We start from the raw sequence: 17,929 nt of genomic DNA, 5'->3' as shown, positions 1-17,929 counted from the left end.
AACGTAATTATTGTTTTCAAAACAACTTGTACTGTGTTTTTATTGATATTAAAACACTGAAATGACGATAGATGGGATTTTGCACATTTTATAGACCACAGCGTTGGAGATGAAAGTGCTTTTCAAAATACAACTCTTTCGAGACACGTCATACCCCCAAAGAAAATAAACAAGAAATGGGCCAGGTGGTCAAGGCTGGTGTCCAAATAACATAATGCGACGGTGTAACTTAGCCAATATAAGAATATATAACATTTAGACATATAGGTAACCAGAACTACGTTTGTCAGTACGCAACATTGAAATTACATGTGAATTTCTGATGTGATGAGCTAAGTACGTGCATGCTAGTTTGCTATGTTGCTAAACGCGGTAATTCGCCATGCTATCAAATTAATTATCTAGATAGCTACCACAAATCTTGAATATTTTCTTGTCATTGACAGCCAATATGTTTTAGTCAAGTATTACCTAGCGAGAGTCGAAGTTAGCTCGCTGTTTTTGTCAACACACAAGCTTAATGTGGACACTGGAGTTCTTAGCTAAGATGACTATAGAATGGGGCTAGACAAAATCTAGCATTGTTTTGACTGACACGCAATTGATATAGCCTGCCAACAGTTAGATTAATGTGGCTGTCCTTGCTCACCAGACTGTGTTTTTACATTACAGGGGCATTCCATGATGGACAGTGATCTAAGTCCTCAGGATAAAAAAGACTTGGACAAGTTTATAAAGTTTTTCGCTTTGAAGGTACTGTCTTTAATTATGCACAATATTGCCACAATTAGATTATCAAGCACTTTCTATAGTATTCCTGAGTTGATTAATTCACTGAGGTTGATAATTTCCTAATTTGTCATAAGACAGTACAGGTGATAGTTCAAGCTCGACTTGGGGAAAAAGTATGCACACGCTCCTTGTCTTCACCTACTGGCTCTGATTGGGTATGTCACAATTCATTCTTGTTCTCTCAACTCATTAATTTACCGGTGCCATTTTTTTTCCCCTGAAAGAGTTGTAGATTAAAGTCTCATTAAACTAAATTATTTTCACCAGTTCAACCTGGCAATCAAAGATATCCCAGAAGTTACACATGAGTCAAAGAAAGCTCTGGCCGGGCAGCTTCCTGGCATCGAACGGTCCATGTGTGTTGAGATCTCCCTCAAAACCTCAGAGGTAAGATAGTACAGACTGGTGTCACAGACAGTTCTTGAGACCAGTGGTCTGGATCATTGGGCATTTGTTTGTCAATAAGTCCAAGTGACTGTAAAGGTTAGAAAAACATCATGTCTTTGTCATATTTTCCAGGGAGACTCGATGGAATTGGAGACATGGTGTCTCGAAATGAACGAGAAGTAAGTAATGAGGATAAGTTTAGCATTTTCTTATTTTTGTGCCCCAGGTTTTGTAGTTGCTTTTTACATTTCATGAACCGTAACACTCATTGTAAAATGTATGATTCTTTTTTTTTGCAGGTGTGACAAAGATATTAAAGTGTCCTACACTGTCTATAACCGCATGTCATTACTGCTCAAGTCACTACTGGCTATCACAAGGGTAACCCCAGCCTACAAACTCTCACGAAAGCAAGGGCACGACTATGTCATACTGTACAGGTTTGTTTGTTTTATGGTATACAGATATGTGTTATCATTATTTTGACCAGTATTGCTCATGATGATGTATATCGTGTTAGTAAACAGTCTGACTAATAGATACATTCTTTTGTAGGATATATTTTGGAGAGGTTCAACTTACAGGATTGGGAGAAGGTAACCATGCCTGTTATATTATCTACAGTGCGTTCGGAAAGTATTCAGACCCCTGGACCTTTCCCACATTTTGTTATGTTACAGCCTTATTATAAAATTGAATCCATTGCCCCCCCTCCCTCATCAATCTACACACAATACCCCATAATGACAAAGCAAAAATAGGTTTTTAGGATTTTTTGCAAATGTATTTAAAAAAAAACGGAAATATCACATTTACATAAGTATTCAGACCATTTACTCAGTACTTTTTTGAAGCACCTTTGGCAACGATTACAGCCTTGAGTCTTCTTGGGTATGACGCTACAAGCTTGGCACACCTATATTTGGGGAGGTTCCCCCATTCTTCTCTGCAGATCCTCTCAAGCTCTGTCAGGTTTGATTGGGAGCGTCGCTGCACAGCTATTTTCAGGTCTCTCCAGAGATATTCGATCAGGTTCAAGTCTGGGCTCTGGCTCGGCCACCCAAGGAAATTCAGAGACTTGTTCCGAAGCCACTCCTACCTTGTCTTGCCTGTGTGCTTAGGGTCGTTGTCCTGTTGGAAAGTGAACCTTCATCCCAGTCTGAGGTCCTGTATGCTCTGGAGGATGTTTTCATCAAGGATCTCTCTGTACTTTGCTCTGTTTATCATTCCCTCGATCCTGACTAGTCTCCCAGTCCCCGCCGCTGAAAAACATCCCACAGCATGATGCTGCCACCACCATGCTTCACCGTAGGCATTCAGGCCAAATAGTTAAATCTTGATTTCATCAGACCATAGAATATTGTTTCTTATGGTCTGAGAGTCCTTTAGGTGCCTTTTGGTAACTCCAAGAGGGCTGTCATGTGCCATTTACTGAAGAGTGACTTCTGCCTGGCCACTCTACCATAAAGGCCTGATTTGTGGAGTGCTGCAGAGATGGTTGTCCTTCTGGGAGGTTCTCCCATCTTCACAGATGAAATCTGGAGCTCTGTCAGAGTGACCATCGGGTTCTTGGTCATCTCGCCGACGAAAGCCTTTCTCCCCCGATTGCTCTGTTTGGCCGGGCAGCCAGCTCTAGGAAGAGTCTTGGTGGTTCCAAACTTCTTTCATTTAAGAATGATGGAGGTCACTGTTCTTGGCGACCTTCAATGTAGCAGAAATTCTTTGGTACCCTTCCCCAGATTTTTTGGTACACTTCCCTCGACACAATCCTCTCTCAGTGCTCTATGGACAATTCCTTCGACCTCATCGCTTAATTTTTGCTCTGACATGCACTGTCAACTGTGGGACCTTATATAGACAGGTGTGCCTTTCCAAATCATGTCCAATCAATTGAATTTACCACCGGTGGGCTCCAAACAAGTTGCCAAAACATCTCAAGGATGATCAATGGAAACAGGATGCACCTGAGTTCAATTTCAAGTCCCATAGCATAGGGTCTGAATACTTGCCTAAATAAGGTATTTCTGTTATTTATTATTTCATAAATTTGCAAAGATTTCTAAAAACCTGTTTTTGCTTTGTCATTATGGGGTATTGTGTGTAGATTGATGAGGGGAAAACAATTATTTAATCCATTTTGGAATAAGGCTGTAACATATGGTACCGTGGAAATAGTCAAGGGCTCTGAATACTTTCTGAACGCACTGTACATATTTTGTCAGATGTTTGGGTCTTTGGAAGTGTTGTGTAGGGCTGTGAAGATTCTGATATTTGTTGTTTCTGAATGCTGTTTTTCAGGGTTCCAGACAGTGCGTGTGGGAGTTGTGGGAACTCCTATTGGAACCATCACCTTATCTTGTGCTTACAGGACAAACCTGGCCTTCATGTCCACCAGGTACATAAACAGAAGTTGTTCACAGCACTGCATGTGCTCACTCAGCGGTCTCAAATGCACTGCCTGTAAAATCTGCCACTATATGCTTTCCCATTTTCTTCCATATCCTCCTTATTCTCCACTGGTTTTATCTATACACTTATTCCTAATTCTATAGTCATATTCTCACAGGCAGTTTGAGAGGACGGCTCCCATTATGGGCATAATCATTGACCACTTCGTTGAGCGCCCCTTTGGCAACGTGGGACACATGCATCCATGTAACTACAGGTTGGTTAGCCCGCGCCCAAACACCTATACCGACCCAATACAGATTTGTGCATGCCTATTATTTATGATCATCTTTAATGAAGTTCTAAAATAAAGGATTGTGTAATGATCCGGTCATGTTTGTTTGCCTTCCCTATACTCCAGAGCACCCGGAGAAGATGAAGGAGCATACAATGGGGTGGAGGATTCTCAGGAAGTGTGCACCACGTCCTTCTCCACTTCTCCACCCTCACAAGTACGTATGTCACTGCTTAGCAAAGTCAAACTTTGCAACTGTGCAAATTTCGCAAACGTGTAACTTCATATGTGGTGTCCACGGTGAGAATTTCTGACTGACTTCACTACCAAAAGGGTCAGGTGTTTTCTTAAGCTAGTTTGTCTTGCACCGCATTCAAATAGATATGCATATTCAAACATTTGACCTATATTGATGATCATACATCCAACTGTTGTGTAGTTGTGTATCTGGTGGTTTGCTATTCTCATACCCAAAGCTCATGTCACAATTCTGGCAGTGGGAAAGCACTGTGTTGGAGACATTACCAAGCCCCCGTACCAAATGGGTCCTCTCCGTTTTTCCGTATAAGTGCTTTAATTTCTTAGCCCCTTTCTCTCCCTCTTTCTGTGCTGTCTGTGTAGTGCGTGTTCACTGTACGTAAGGCACATTTAAAACCTGCAGTGGTGGAAACTCTGAAATGACCCATGATGGGCCTGGCCTTCTCACACCAAGTGAGTCTTGTGTGTGTGGGCATGTATCTCACTCACTCACAATGCCTGAGGTGTTCCAGGACTATTTGGCCTGTCTTCTGATACCTCTTTAAAAGTAATAGAAGTATAGAACGCTTAAAAGCAAATCAATGAAGCAATCAAATGGGACATCTCTTTATCCCTTACATTAGGGTGTCCAATCAGAAACACATCTTTTGACCCAATGGGTAAAATAATATGTTTGTTGTGTAGATACTCCTCTAATAAAACCAATGGTCCTGGCCTCATCTCTCTATAATAATCCGTTCAAAAGTTATCGGTGTTGTTAACCCTTGTAGAATGGACTAAAACAATGGAGGCCAGAAGAGTGGTAAAAAGTGGTAAAAAAATCAGGACAATTGCATCGAGTCAGCTATGCTGGGTTTTGTGCAAGAAATAAGGCTACTGTGGCTACCTGTCCGGCTCACTTTCCCATTGAACTCATCTTTCTTCAAATCCGCAGGACATAAAACAATATAGATATAAGATGGACACCGATTTTGAGACATGACATGTAGAATTTTCGTATTTTAGTATACCCTTTTCATATTCATTTGAAATTCCTGTTATTTTTTTGAAGATTTCATACAAAAACAAGCGTATCTCTGAAATGTCAATGGGGCACTGAGCGTTTTTCCAAGCTTTTCTTTTCTTTTCCCAAAGCCTTTTATATTTAATTCAGCTCGTGTCGGGCTAATTGTGCTTTTTGCCACCCACGGAAACAACTTTGAAAGACAAGGACCACAAAATGTAAAATGCTCAAAAGTTGTTACGAGAAACCTTCCAACGCTAGGTCAACAGAGCTCTGTGCGTATTATCATATGTATAATGTTTAGAAATCCAACATTTTGTATGTAATGTTAACGATATGTTAGAGAGACTCCGCTGAACATGAATATTCATATTTGTCTTGGTAAAAAGGTATTTTATAACCTACGGAAGTGCTTATGTAATTGACTACATTATCTCTGGACTGCCCTAGGATTCCTAACCTGAATCCTTTCCACATGGTTACATTGGTTTGCTGACGAGGATTCCTTAACAAGTAGTTAGTCATCACATAAATATGTTTAATAGATTATCACGTTCATTGTCAGGGTAAGTCAAATCTGCTTAGAAGAGCCATGCTTAAAACGTTTACCCTGTCCTCTGTAATGCTTTAGTTTCTAAATCCTGCTGCCCGCCTCCCATCAGCCCATTTCTCCTCTGTGGATTCATTCATGTTTTAGCTCGCTCTCTTTTCTTTCTTTCTTGTGCTCTTTCTCGCTGTCTCTTTCTCTCTCTCTCACTCTCTGTTTCTCTCGCTCTCTCTCGCTGTCTTTCTCACTCTCTGTCTCTGTCTCTCTCTGTCTGTCGCTCTCTTTCTCGCTCTCTCTCTTTCTCGCCCTGTCTCTCTGTCTCTGTCTCTGTCTCTGTCTTTCTCTCTCTCTCTCTCTCTCTCTCTCTCTCTCTCTCTCTCTCTCTCTCTCTCTCTCTCTCTCTCTCTCTCTCTCAGCTCTACTGCTCTCGTCTTTCTTATCAGTCTCCTGTGCTTGTTGGAGCTGCTGACTTCTGCCACCCCTCCACCTTAAACGCTGCCAACCCACACCAGGTAACCACCCAGGTGTTGAGCTCGTCAAATCACAATTTATTTGTCACATGCTTTGTAAACAATAGTTGTATATTAACAGTGAAATACTTACTTACCGGCCCTTCCCAACAATGCAGAGAGAGGGGTGAAAAAAATAGCAAAATTATAGAAAAGTAATAATAAATACACATTGAGTAACGATGACTTGGTTATATACACGAGGTACCAGTGCAGGGGTACGAGGTAAATATGTACATACTGTATAACTAGGAATAAAGTGACTTGGCAACAGGATCAATAGCAAACAGTAGCAGCGGCGTATGTGATGAGTCAAAGTTAGTGCAAAGAGGGTCAGTGCCGATAGTCCAGGTACCTATTTAACTAACTATTTAGCAGTCTCATGGCTTGGGATAGAAGCGGTTCACGGTCCTGTTGGTTCCAGACTTGTTGCATCGGTACAGTCTATGACTTGGGTGGCTCGAGTCTTTGACCATTTGTAGGGCCTTCCTCTGACACCGCCTGGTATAGAGGTCATGGATGACGCCTTGCGGTCGGATGCCAAGCACTTTGCCATACCAGGTGGTGACGCAGCCAGTCAAGATGCTCTAAATGAATAGATTTGAGGGCCAACGAGGGAAACAAAGCTTTGCATAACATGACTCAGCCAGTGCCAACTATGGCCTTTCACACGTCCTATGTAGATGGGAGTTCCAGGGAAGGAGGGCGGCGTACCCCAGCAGGTGCCTGTGCAGCCTTGTCATGGAGCCCAGGCAGAGCATCGACGAGTGTCCTCATGCCCCCCTGCTGATCATGTTCCCGCCACGCCCTCCAGCAGGTAAACCCCAGTCTGCCATGACACCCCCCCCCGTGTGACAAAGCGAAGCACCCTGTGGAACTGAGGATCACCTTAGGTGACGCTTGCTTGGGAGAAACCTGTTTGTTACAGCTTTGCCGTGTGATCTTTCAAAGTGGTGAGGACGCAGAGACCTCATCGAGGAGCATTGGGGTGAAGAGTGGCTCTCCCTGTGGTGTACTGGAGACCACCTTCACCAGGAAAGTGGGTGCCTTTGTCAACAAGCCAGGCACGCAGGTAGCGACAGCCCTTTTATGTCCTTGTTTAAGTACAAAGCTTAGATATTTATTCCTGGAAGTACCCATTCTTATGAGTAAAGGACATATTACCAGTGAGTGTTATACCCTTGTAATTACTGCAGTTTTAATCTATGTCCATTGCAGGTAACCACAGCAAGCCTGGACTTACCATTTGCAGCGTTTGCTCCCAGAGCCTATGACCTCGAGGAAAATGACCCTATGGTAAATCAATTATTCACATAAATAATTGTCAGCCTTAAGTAACTATTTTCTGGGATCTGGTTAGGAGTCATTTTAGTGCAGACTTGGTGATGATATTACCTCTCCTTTATCCAAGGTTCAGCCGCCGGAGTCCTCAGCCACGTCCTCTCCCCTGCAGGGCAGTTTGCACTCCCAAGGCTCTGGTGAGAGTGGAGGCCCGGCACAGGACGACTTTGTTATGGTGGACTTTGTAAGTACCCTGCCTTCGGTAAGACGGATTGCTCTATTTTGTTTTCCGGAGGTAACAGAGACTACTACATTTTAGTCAAGGACAGATAGTAACTCAATCAATCTGACCCCATTTCTATGTCGTATCAAATGCTGCTACGAACAAATGTCTGTTCATGTCTGTCAATTGTGGATGTTACCTGCAGAGGAAGAAAACGTTCATTATCTTCATATGGAAATGAGCATTACTTACGTCACTTAGCAGTGGTCATTAATGTGTCTGCATACTAGGTTGGATTTGCTCCTAGCAGAACTCGGGTAGACGAAGTGAATGTCTGTGCCTCACATCCTCCCTTTAAAGACCTTGGCTTGAAAAATGATTTTAAAAAGCAGCAATGGTACTTGTTTGTCCCTCTTTAGATGCCAAAGCAGTATTCAAGATTACAGTATACAAGTTTTCGGTCGTAGTCTTGCAATTTTACAACTAACTGAGTTGGTGCAGTATTTCTCAACTGAAACAATTTGCATGAAAATGAGTCCTCTCTCTCGTTGAATGACATCAAACACTCCATTGAAGAATCCCTACTCTTGACCAGTCACCGACGAAGGAGTGAAGACTTCGGCTACCAAACATCGGCTTGCCTCAGGAACATTTTTTTGTGTGTGTGCATATGTACAGCCGGAATAACCCTTGCCCAAAAGACCAACATTAACAAACTGCTTCAGACAGTTTTTTATTTCTGACTTGTATCTGGGCTGTTAGAGTGACCATGAGAAATTCAAATCCAAAACATCAAAGGCGAATGTGACAAAGCACATAGCAAAGACCTAATGAAAACCAAAATCGATCAAAGGGAGCTGGCTTTTTAAAGCAACAGAGGGAGAGATGTCAGCTTTGAACATTTTAGATAAACGCTTCTGATGTTGAGAAAATGAAGCTTAATGGGAATGAGCGTTCTTAATTCAAATCTCTGACCTCGGACCCCTTATCTTGTGGTTAACAGTTGAGAAATAATTAGGACTATGTTGCTGGGAAGAAAATGTTTTAAAAAACGGAACCTCTGAGAATAATATGTGCTGCTGACCAAAAAAATCGTAGGGAGAAGTCTGTTATTAAGGAAGGGGCTGTGACAGTTGTTGCCCTGCACATCTGATTGTGTTCTGTGTGCTCTGTTCTTCAGAAGCCTGCGTTCTCCAAGGATGACCTCCTTCCCATGGACCTTGGCACATTCTACAGAGAGTTCCAGAACCCCCCACAGCTCACCAGCCTCACTATTGATGTCAGTTCTCAGTCCATGGCAGAAGACCTGGTGAGACACACTTCTCTGACTCCCAAAGAGAGATGGTTTCTGTTTTGTTGCCAGGTTGGGGGGGTGTTGTCTATGAAGTGGTCCTGTTGGAATTTAAACGGCTGACAGATAGTAGTGAAAGGGGAACATAGTAGTTACCATTATATTATTTACTGTGTGTTTGAATGTCTCTTTTCTGTGGTGCTTTTTAGTCTAATAAATCAATATCTTAGTCATTCTATGTTTGTAATGATGTTGTTCATTTTCCCTACAGGACTCTCTTCCTGAAAAACTGGCAGTATACGAGAAGAACATTGATGAATTTGATGCATTTGTGGACACATTGCAGTAGGGATAGAAATGGATCCACTGTCTGCAATGACAAATTATCCCATTTAGTCCATCTGCAAGGTCCTGTTGTCTTTCAAGCTGGTTTGCATTCAGCCTGTGTATGCCTGTTCTTTCTTCTCATAGTTTAAATTCCTTATTGATTTGTAATCAGAATGTTTCTCTTCAAACCTCACTGGTTGATGTATTGTAGAGTAAGAGAGCCTGTACCCAACAACCGAAGACATCTTTAAAAAAGAAAAAAAGTTGCACCGTTTCTTTTCTGACGTGAATAACTGCAACATTTGCTCTAGTGTTGAGCAGACTGTGTCATAATGTAAATACCAGATCCCCTCTCACCTTGCTGTTATAGAGCTTAACACGTAATAATTAAGATGTTCAGTTCATCAAAGCTGTTGTCTAAAGGTCATGAGGCGTTGGATTATTGCTGTCCCGTGTGACACTGAGAACGCTCATAGCAACTATGGAGCCAGGCGTGGCCATGTTTTAGTAGATGGGAAGAAGCCAAGCTATGTATGGAAATCAATAGTAGTGAATCTATATCCAAGAAATGGCAAACATGCTGTGTAGCTGAATCTGTATGTTGAAAGATAAGTTCCTGTGGTTGTTTGTAAATGGGGAGAATAGTTGTCTTCTGCTTTCCTTCTCTAGATTACCAACTTTAGGCCACACATCACTGTGTGTCACTACAAATGATGTACAGTCACTGCTCACCTCTGAATCACCATATAAAGCAAGCTTCCCTTTTCCCTATCTGTAAAGAGGGTAAACATTATTTGCACTTTCAATGTATCAATCTTAAGTCATCTTGATTTCCCCCAACGCTTTAATATACAGTAGCATGGTCATGTGTAATACATTTGATCTCAAATGGCCTATTTTGTATTATGGGAAAGGAATAAGCCAGAGGCTCTATATATTTCTGATTATGGTCGTTTGTGATTTATACCAGCACAACACGAGGGATCGTTTGTCGTCCTTCTTGAAGCTTTTAAAATACAATAGAGCATCAATACTCTTGTCACATGAGTACGCCCCTCCACACATATGAATAAATCAAATGAAGGCATTTTTAACCATCACCTTTTATTTATACTTTATATTCACAACATATAAAAAATGATTGCAGTAAAATACTCAATGAGAAATTTCATTTTCACTGTAGCAACCAGGAAATACTATTATTTGACAATACAGATAAACAGTAAAACAGTACAATAAAGGTGGACAAACGGGCACAATTTTTTTAACAAGATATGACTGGAGTTGGTTCCTCGCCTGTTTGTTTCCTTAAGGCACACAGATGCAAAATGGGGTTGTAAAGGCTCTACTAAGCCACTGATCCGCATGTCAATGCAATTGTTTAATTGACATGACCAGGACGTTTTCATACACCGTAAACAAATTCATTTTAATAATAGACAAAACATCGAAGCACAACAGAACTCTTACTTATTCAGTCTTAACATTAGCACGGTTCTCGTTCAGGATATGTTCATTACAAAGTCATTCAGGATTACAAAGCACAGGAGCTGTACCCCCAAAAGTTTGGCCATTGCAAATGGAAAAAATGTTAAGGTAAAAAAATTATCTAAATGGAACCATCTTAGTGTTCTCAAATGCAACCATAATTCTTTGGTTGAGTTGAATTTAGTATTGAACAAAATGCAACGGATGTCAATAAAATGAGCAAAATAAGGCAGAGAAACAACTCGCCTAACAGTTAACATACAGTAAACAAATGAAATACAGCCGAGCCTGAGAGCCCCCGGGTCTGTAAGTACACAGCATTTCAGTCTATCCATGATTAGAAGCCCTTCTAATACCCCTTACTGACTTTAAGGCTACAGAAAGATATTTTGCCAGCAATGTCACTAGCCATCAGTCTTTACAGAGGGATGGTGATGTTCAAGGAATAACTGCTGTAAGTAGAGTAATAACACACAAATGAAAGTAGAATATGTGTCATGAAAAGACTGTCCTGCATTGAGAAAGCTAATCAGGCTTAACATGAAATGTAGAAGTTACAAGATTAAGATTAGTTTATTTTATAGTTGACCTGTACAAAATGATCAAACGTAATGCAGCAGAAAGAAACAAAGGCTTGCTGGAAATGTTTAAAGGGGATACCAGTATGATTTGTAAGATGAGTAAACATTTAAAAAGTAAGGCGATATGTGACCCCCCCCCCAAAAAAAAACGTAAATACACATGGTTTTATTTAGCTATATACTCTGTAGCTTTACACATAACCATGATTCTTAAACAAGTTGTGGCAAAATATAAACTCCCGATAGAATTTAGAGTACACTGGCTCACTGACTGCAGCGACCGATCGTTTGAAATTCGAAAATGATTTGTTCCGATGCAAATAGGACTTGAAATACCAAGTAAATTAATATGAAATATATCTTGCTCCCCAGATACAAAACATTGCATAAATGTTCTCTGAAATCTGTACCATCAAAATAAATATTTGATATGATTCAAACCAGAACAGATGTGAACTGGTTTCGGGTTATTCCAATTGTTTTAAAGTACCAAATCATGTACACTGTGTTGAACTTCTCCTGAGTGATAAGATATCTGGCAGAGACATTAAAGCCTCCTTCATACCGGACTACTAACCCGACTTTTGGCATCTTCAATGGTTCGTCTCCCCTGTCTTTTTCCTCTCTCTGTGTCCTCAGTCACAATACACACATGCATTTGGCAACACTACTAGGGGACACTGGGAGAGACACAGTTACACTGTACTAGACCAATACAGAGACGGGGTCAGAGATGGGGATTTAAACACCGAATGAATGGGGCGTGGTTAGAGATAGCTGTACGGGAGACGTCTTAGGGGGAAAAGACCTCGTAGTGTTGGTCCAACAGAGTTCTGGTGAAGTTATTGATGGGGCCGATGGCACTGAGTGTCATGGCAGCGTCTTGTCCCCATAGCAGGTTGGGTCCGAACACCACTGCCAGGTTGGTGTTGTTCATCTTGTTGATCTCACTCTGTGCGGACACCTACATGGGCAAGCATGCATGTTTGTAGAATATCAATAAGAAAACGACTCCCTGGTTAATTTACACAAACTAGTAAGGGCCAGTGTCACCGGGCAGTACTAAATGCCCAGAATGATGCTTATTTAGACAGAACCATAGAACAACAGGCGTCCAAAGACAAAACAGGAATGTTTGCCCGAGCTTCTGATAAGTATTCAGCTGGGGATATGATACGACAGCAAACATACCTGCACCAGAAACTCAATGAGGAACTTCAGGGAGGTATAGTTCTCCTCAGGGAGCAATGCCAGCATGTTCTGGATCGCAGTCACTTTGGCACTGCTGTCAACATCTGAGGAATGAGCATAACAAATAGACCCTTAACGTTACGTGGCTATGACTTAGAACTATCCTCTCAGGATTATGACCTACAAAAACAAATTGACAGCTATAGCAACAAACATAAAAAAAATATATATATTCCCATCTACTGTGTGGAGGATAAGAGAGAGTTCCTCAGACTTACTGTGGAAGTTGACAATGTCATTGTAGAGCTGGTATGTGAGGAGGGGCTCTGGTAGTTCTCTGAGGAATGTCTTGAGGATGACAGCTGCCAGGTGAACGTCCTCCATCTGGGAAAAACTCACCTCCTCACCTGCAGCCACAGACACACACAATCACAGCGCCATACAAATCCCACAGCTACAGCCAAAGAGATAAATGAGGTCTACCCAGGGACTTCATGAACAGATTACATGAACGGTATTATTTTTAGACATTCGTTTAAGAGTAATGCGTGCAAATGCTTCACCCGAGTTATATCTGTGCTGAACATCCTTGACGAGCGTCACGTTGGCTGACCGCCGGAATATCCCCTCAATTTCAAGACCTAAGACAGGACAGAAACAGGGGGAAACCATGAAAACAAAAACCTTTTGTAAAACAGAATCAAATAGCAGAATTAGCCTTGTTTTGCAAGTCAAATACTAAATCCATGTACAGTATCCATGAAATTGTCCAAAAAACTGAACATCAGAACAAAGACTCAAAAGATTAACCCATCATCAAGAAAAATGACCACTGGTAAAAATATGCAAGAATGGTGCTTACCTTGTTCCATTAAGAAGGCCACGGTGTCTCGCATCACCAATGGAACTGCTTCGTTGTCAGAACTTCTCGCTCTTAGCCTTGACAAATCAACAACAAAAAAAATGAAAATCTTGGAAACATACACAGGACAACATCTTACGTATGTAACGTCAAGGTCGGATACTGAGGAAGTAGAGTCAAATAAAAAACAGCCCTCATCCAACTACCTACATTGGCAAGGAGACTCCAAACTGTTGATTGGGTAGTGGTGGACTGCGAGGGGGGGACATCTGGGCCTGAACTGATGGTTTCAGTGAGGCTCTGATTTTTTCATCATAGCTAACAGTTTGGGTGTGAGAAAGCAAAGTAAATGCACTTAACAAACTAGTCAGATATCACAAATAGACATCCTTTACGCAAGCGTGACCAATTCATTGGTAATGTTGAGATACAGTAGTTACATGAAACGTGTGTAAAAATGTTCTTACTCTCGCACCCGGGTGGGTATCACTAGCTGCTCACACTTAACAACGTCCTCCAGTTCACTCAGGTAGTTGATGTAGTTGATCTTTCGTCCAAACTTGAAGCTAGACAAGAAAGGAGACTCCATCACACATGGCAAACGCTTTACAGTTGAAAGGAATAAAGAGCATCTCCCTGTGCTAGAATGCTAACCTGATGAGAGGCTTGAAGAGGATGAGAAGAGTCTTGATGAACATGGTGGGGTGGACAATGTACAGTGCCTTGATGTTCTTCTTGTACCTGAAGAAAGCAGAGCAGTCAGCAAAAGTCAACTTGAATCGGTTCACTTGTTTGAGAAGTCAAGCCATAAGTACAAATAAAGCACATGGTACTTTTCATAGACATAAATATGGGTGAGGGCAAAGTCCACTTCCTCTTTAGTTTTCAGATCTCTAGTGAAATGGAGTGCATCATCATTCATAGGTGAAAAACTATCAAAATGTGCTTTGCGACTATGGTCTCCAGTGTCTGGCTGGAGGTAGGGTGGGACTCACTTCCGGTCAAATTCTCTGTAGGCGTCTCTCAGCCAGCTGAGGGATGGCTTGTTCTCACTGGTGAGGCCATTATGGAAGTAGATGAGGGTGTAGTCGCTCTCAACATACTGGTCTAGGGTAGCCTTCAGGTACCTGGATGATAGTTGAGAAGTCAATCCTCATCACTTATGAAAACACAACAACGACTACCGACTTGACTAGCAGCAGGGGAATCAAAGCACAACAAGAAGCTATTTATTAGACATTTGGCAGGATGAAAATGTCTCAGTAATCTCAAAACAACAACACCCACATCAGTAGCTTGTGGTGGTCCAGTTCGTGGTGGGGGGGCATCCGACAGGCGTTGAAGACAATCACCTTCCTGCCAAAGTTATCATCACCTTGACAGCAGAGTGAAAGAGGAATCAGTGTCAACTGGATTCAAGACTGAACAGGAAATCGAGGTCAGATAAGCTACACATGTAGAGACAAAGTTCTTACCTGCTACTTCGACAATCTGATGCCTGGCAATGTCATAGTATGGGTGGTCCCAGGATAGGTGTGACCCCTCCCCCAACCGCTTGGATATGTCCGTCTCTGTTGACAGGAAAGGGGACACATTCAACCACGTCACGCGTATCTCACTAGCTCATATCTTCGAGGGCAGAGTGCTCAGAATTTCACAACTCAATGTTTTGGCTCTGCCCCGTCACAGACAGCACTTGCTCACTGCTCAGGCACTCATAGAATGAGTTTGCGAACACACTTTGAGCCTCTTCTCGATGCATACCAAAATAATTAGTTGGTCGAAACATTGCATTTTACAGGCTACCCCACACACACACACACACGACTGCATTGTGTACTTAGTAAACCAAAGTCCTTCTCACAGAGTAAGTCACTAACATGCAGTTGCTCGAGGCGTGGTCAGACAGTGTGCGCTTCGTTTGGTATCTCATAAGATGAACCCTTGTACCCTTCTCTTTAATCGTCCGTTCATTAATAACGATTGAGAATAATTCCAACTCTAAATCATGCTGCTGTAGATGCATCTATTAGTCACAAATAATGGCACAGTCCTCATCCTCCAATCAGACAAGGGGCTGGAGATCTGCTGTGAAAACAGCAATGAACCAGAAATTTGACTGTGCCTACAAATAGAATGCATAACTAATGTACGCACACTGCATCAGAGGGCAATATGCAATCAAGTTGACACGAGTAACAAAAGGCTCACTGCATTGGGCTGTGAATAAGGCTCTCTTTTACTCTTCCCTTGGACAAATGACAGATTTACGTAAAACGACATGATTTTTAGGGAAATAACAGTGATAGCCCTACAACAACATTCCATTTCTAAAAACTCAGCTGATCTTACAACAGGCTGATTATTATCATATTACAAGGGCAAACATTTTGCCAGGAATGTGGCGTTTTAAAACAGTGATCTCACGATTTTGTTTTACTCAAGGGATTAGGTGGCTTATAGAACAATAGAAATTCTTTACGCAATTCTCAAATTTCAGCAAGTTATTTTTTTTTTTTTGCATTGTTACCCAACTGTCGACATCTGACAGCACAGAGAGGTCCAGCTGTCCTTCTAATAGCCTTAAGGTTCTTACCAGACTTGCTCATACTGGAGTCATCTGGGGGCCACAGCTTGTCCCCCATTGGAGACAGTTTGAGCTGGTCCAGGGCATTGCCAGGGGGATCATCTACTCCAAGGTCATCATTGAGGTCAACCAGAAGGTCTGAAGACATGGTGGTGAACTATGAGACTCCACACAGAACAAAATCTGGTCAGGTGCTCAGCCAGCCTCCTGTCACAGAAACAAGTGTGTTCATCAACATCCATCCATAACGCATCTAATGCAATGAGATAAGGTGCTATCTCAGCAGTGGGATCACTTTCAGGATCTTTTTTTGCGTCTTCCTCAGAGTCCCTTCCCTATAGCTTAACTTAGACAAATAAAACAGCTAACAAGTGCTTAACAGGCACAGATGCACATTTTTTTAAGATGCCTTTTCTATTGTGCTTTGTGGTAAATTATCACTGCTATAATGGACCCTAGGCACACAAAAAAAAACATACTTTAAAGCTGTACTGATACATCATAACTGTAGAAGAGCCACTCAAATGGGGCCAGAAAGGACAATGCATGAAACAAATAGGTCTATAAACTCTTGTCCTTCACTCTTTTCAAAGTCCAACCTAAATGAAAAATAGACAAGGCCTAATTCACATCTGCAATCAGGCTAGCATTTGGTAATAATTTGAGGAGATGTCTGTGCAATGAAGCAACAGTTGATTGGCTGGTTTGTTTGTGGAAGTTCTACACATTTCGGTATGAAATGACCCAATTTATCTTACAACACCACAGGGGCTGTGTTTGAAGAAGCAGCCTTGTTGTGTTACCCGTTCTTCGTTTTGTGGGAAGGCTCAAATACAGTCCTCCCCAGCTATGAGATGCAATATGCTCTGACATTTTGGTTCTTTAAAATATCACGACTGGAGTCAGAAACACATTAATGTATGCGCAGTCCACGTGAGGAGAACTGCATTCAGGCAAAGTGCAATAATTGTATACATCTATAGTAGATAAACTAGCCCAAATACGGTATATTGCGAAACACTGCAACTGCCATACAGTTTAGCTACCGAAATAAGGTGATTCGTGTCTTAGAGAAACGGCTAACGTTAGCTATCTAACGTTACCCAAAACAAGGCTGCAATTTGTCCCGACTCCTCTAGTTAACTAGTTAGCTATTTAACGTATGCCCCATTACGCTGCGATGTCGAGATATATATATATATATCAAAAACGTTAGCTAACGCCGGACGGTAACGTTACAGTAGTAGGTAACCTAGCTACTCAATGTTTTACAAATATCGATAGATTAAAACAAACGTTAGCTAGCTAACGCGTCAAATACCAGCAGCAGCTAACCCGTTTAACGGTGGTTAGCTAGCTACTTAACAATATTTTAGCTAACAGCTAGCTACCTTGTCAGCTAGCACGGTACAGTACGTTACCATTAGCCTCGGCTGGTTAGGCTAACGTTAACTATCTAACGAGGCTAATCCTCGGTTATATGAGGCTAATCCAAATGAGCTCGTCTGACGTGTATGTCCTAGCTAGCTATAGAACACGCAAAAAACATTGATTCATTCAAACCTAAATCATTAAATTTGTGGATTTACCGTAAAAGCTGTGAAATTGATCCCAGCTGAAAGGCTTGCTATAAGTTGTTATCTCGCTAGGCTACCAACGTTAGCTAGGTCAGTGACAGCTGCTTGCTTCACAAGTCACAAACATCCGGATTTCGTTCCGTGGGTGGAGAGCTCTCCTTGCCTAGACCACCACTCCTTCTGACTCCGAAACGAGACAGGGGTAAAGTGCTGTGTGAACTCGGCTTAGCTTTGATTAATGATAGCAGGTTCCAAACTTCCTGTCTGATAGCTCTCCAGCGGTGCTTGCTTTTACTTCATCGTTAGATCTGTATCAAAACAATGTATGGAAAATCTTGTGTA

The 17,929-nt window shown here is 41.8% G+C and overlaps 2 protein-coding genes across 5 annotated transcripts; one reads left to right on the top strand and one right to left on the bottom strand.

Annotated features, from left to right (window-relative positions):
- Positions 1 to 141: 141 nt before the first annotated feature.
- LOC135505199 (autophagy-related protein 13) lies at positions 142 to 11,939 on the top strand. Of its 4 annotated transcripts, none has more exons than XM_064924370.1 (17): positions 142 to 267; positions 673 to 753; positions 867 to 947; positions 1,060 to 1,179; positions 1,312 to 1,358; positions 1,479 to 1,619; positions 1,735 to 1,775; positions 3,478 to 3,574; positions 3,746 to 3,844; positions 3,989 to 4,079; positions 6,087 to 6,182; positions 6,863 to 6,996; positions 7,131 to 7,251; positions 7,398 to 7,475; positions 7,591 to 7,704; positions 8,864 to 8,992; positions 9,246 to 11,939. In XM_064924370.1, exons 2-17 carry the CDS (start codon positions 682 to 684, stop codon positions 9,321 to 9,323), a joined length of 1,539 nt encoding a protein of 512 aa, XP_064780442.1. In that variant the 5' UTR covers positions 142 to 267; positions 673 to 681; the 3' UTR covers positions 9,324 to 11,939. The 4 variants fall into 4 exon arrangements, with proteins under 4 accessions (XP_064780442.1, XP_064780437.1, XP_064780452.1 ...); XM_064924365.1 differs by having other exon boundaries at positions 142 to 336; XM_064924380.1 differs by lacking the exon at positions 6,087 to 6,182 and having other exon boundaries at positions 142 to 336.
- LOC135505218 (rho GTPase-activating protein 1-like) lies at positions 10,389 to 17,881 on the bottom strand. The gene is made up of 13 exons (XM_064924400.1): positions 17,600 to 17,881; positions 16,020 to 16,217; positions 14,899 to 14,994; positions 14,711 to 14,798; positions 14,419 to 14,550; positions 14,078 to 14,164; positions 13,891 to 13,989; positions 13,634 to 13,741; positions 13,424 to 13,500; positions 13,125 to 13,202; positions 12,840 to 12,968; positions 12,562 to 12,665; positions 10,389 to 12,334 (listed from the first exon to the last, which is right to left on the bottom strand). Exons 2-13 carry the CDS (start codon positions 16,156 to 16,158, stop codon positions 12,164 to 12,166), a joined length of 1,308 nt encoding a protein of 435 aa, XP_064780472.1. The 5' UTR covers positions 16,159 to 16,217; positions 17,600 to 17,881; the 3' UTR covers positions 10,389 to 12,163.
- Between the last annotated feature and the right edge of the window lie 48 nt (positions 17,882 to 17,929).

Source organism: Oncorhynchus masou, chromosome 2 (assembly GCF_036934945.1).
Source record: "Oncorhynchus masou masou isolate Uvic2021 chromosome 2, UVic_Omas_1.1, whole genome shotgun sequence".
In the NCBI taxonomy this organism is placed as follows: domain Eukaryota; kingdom Metazoa; phylum Chordata; class Actinopteri; order Salmoniformes; family Salmonidae; genus Oncorhynchus; species Oncorhynchus masou.
The sequence above is the reverse complement of the archived record's forward strand: the minus strand, read 5'-3'. Positions and strand labels throughout refer to the sequence as shown.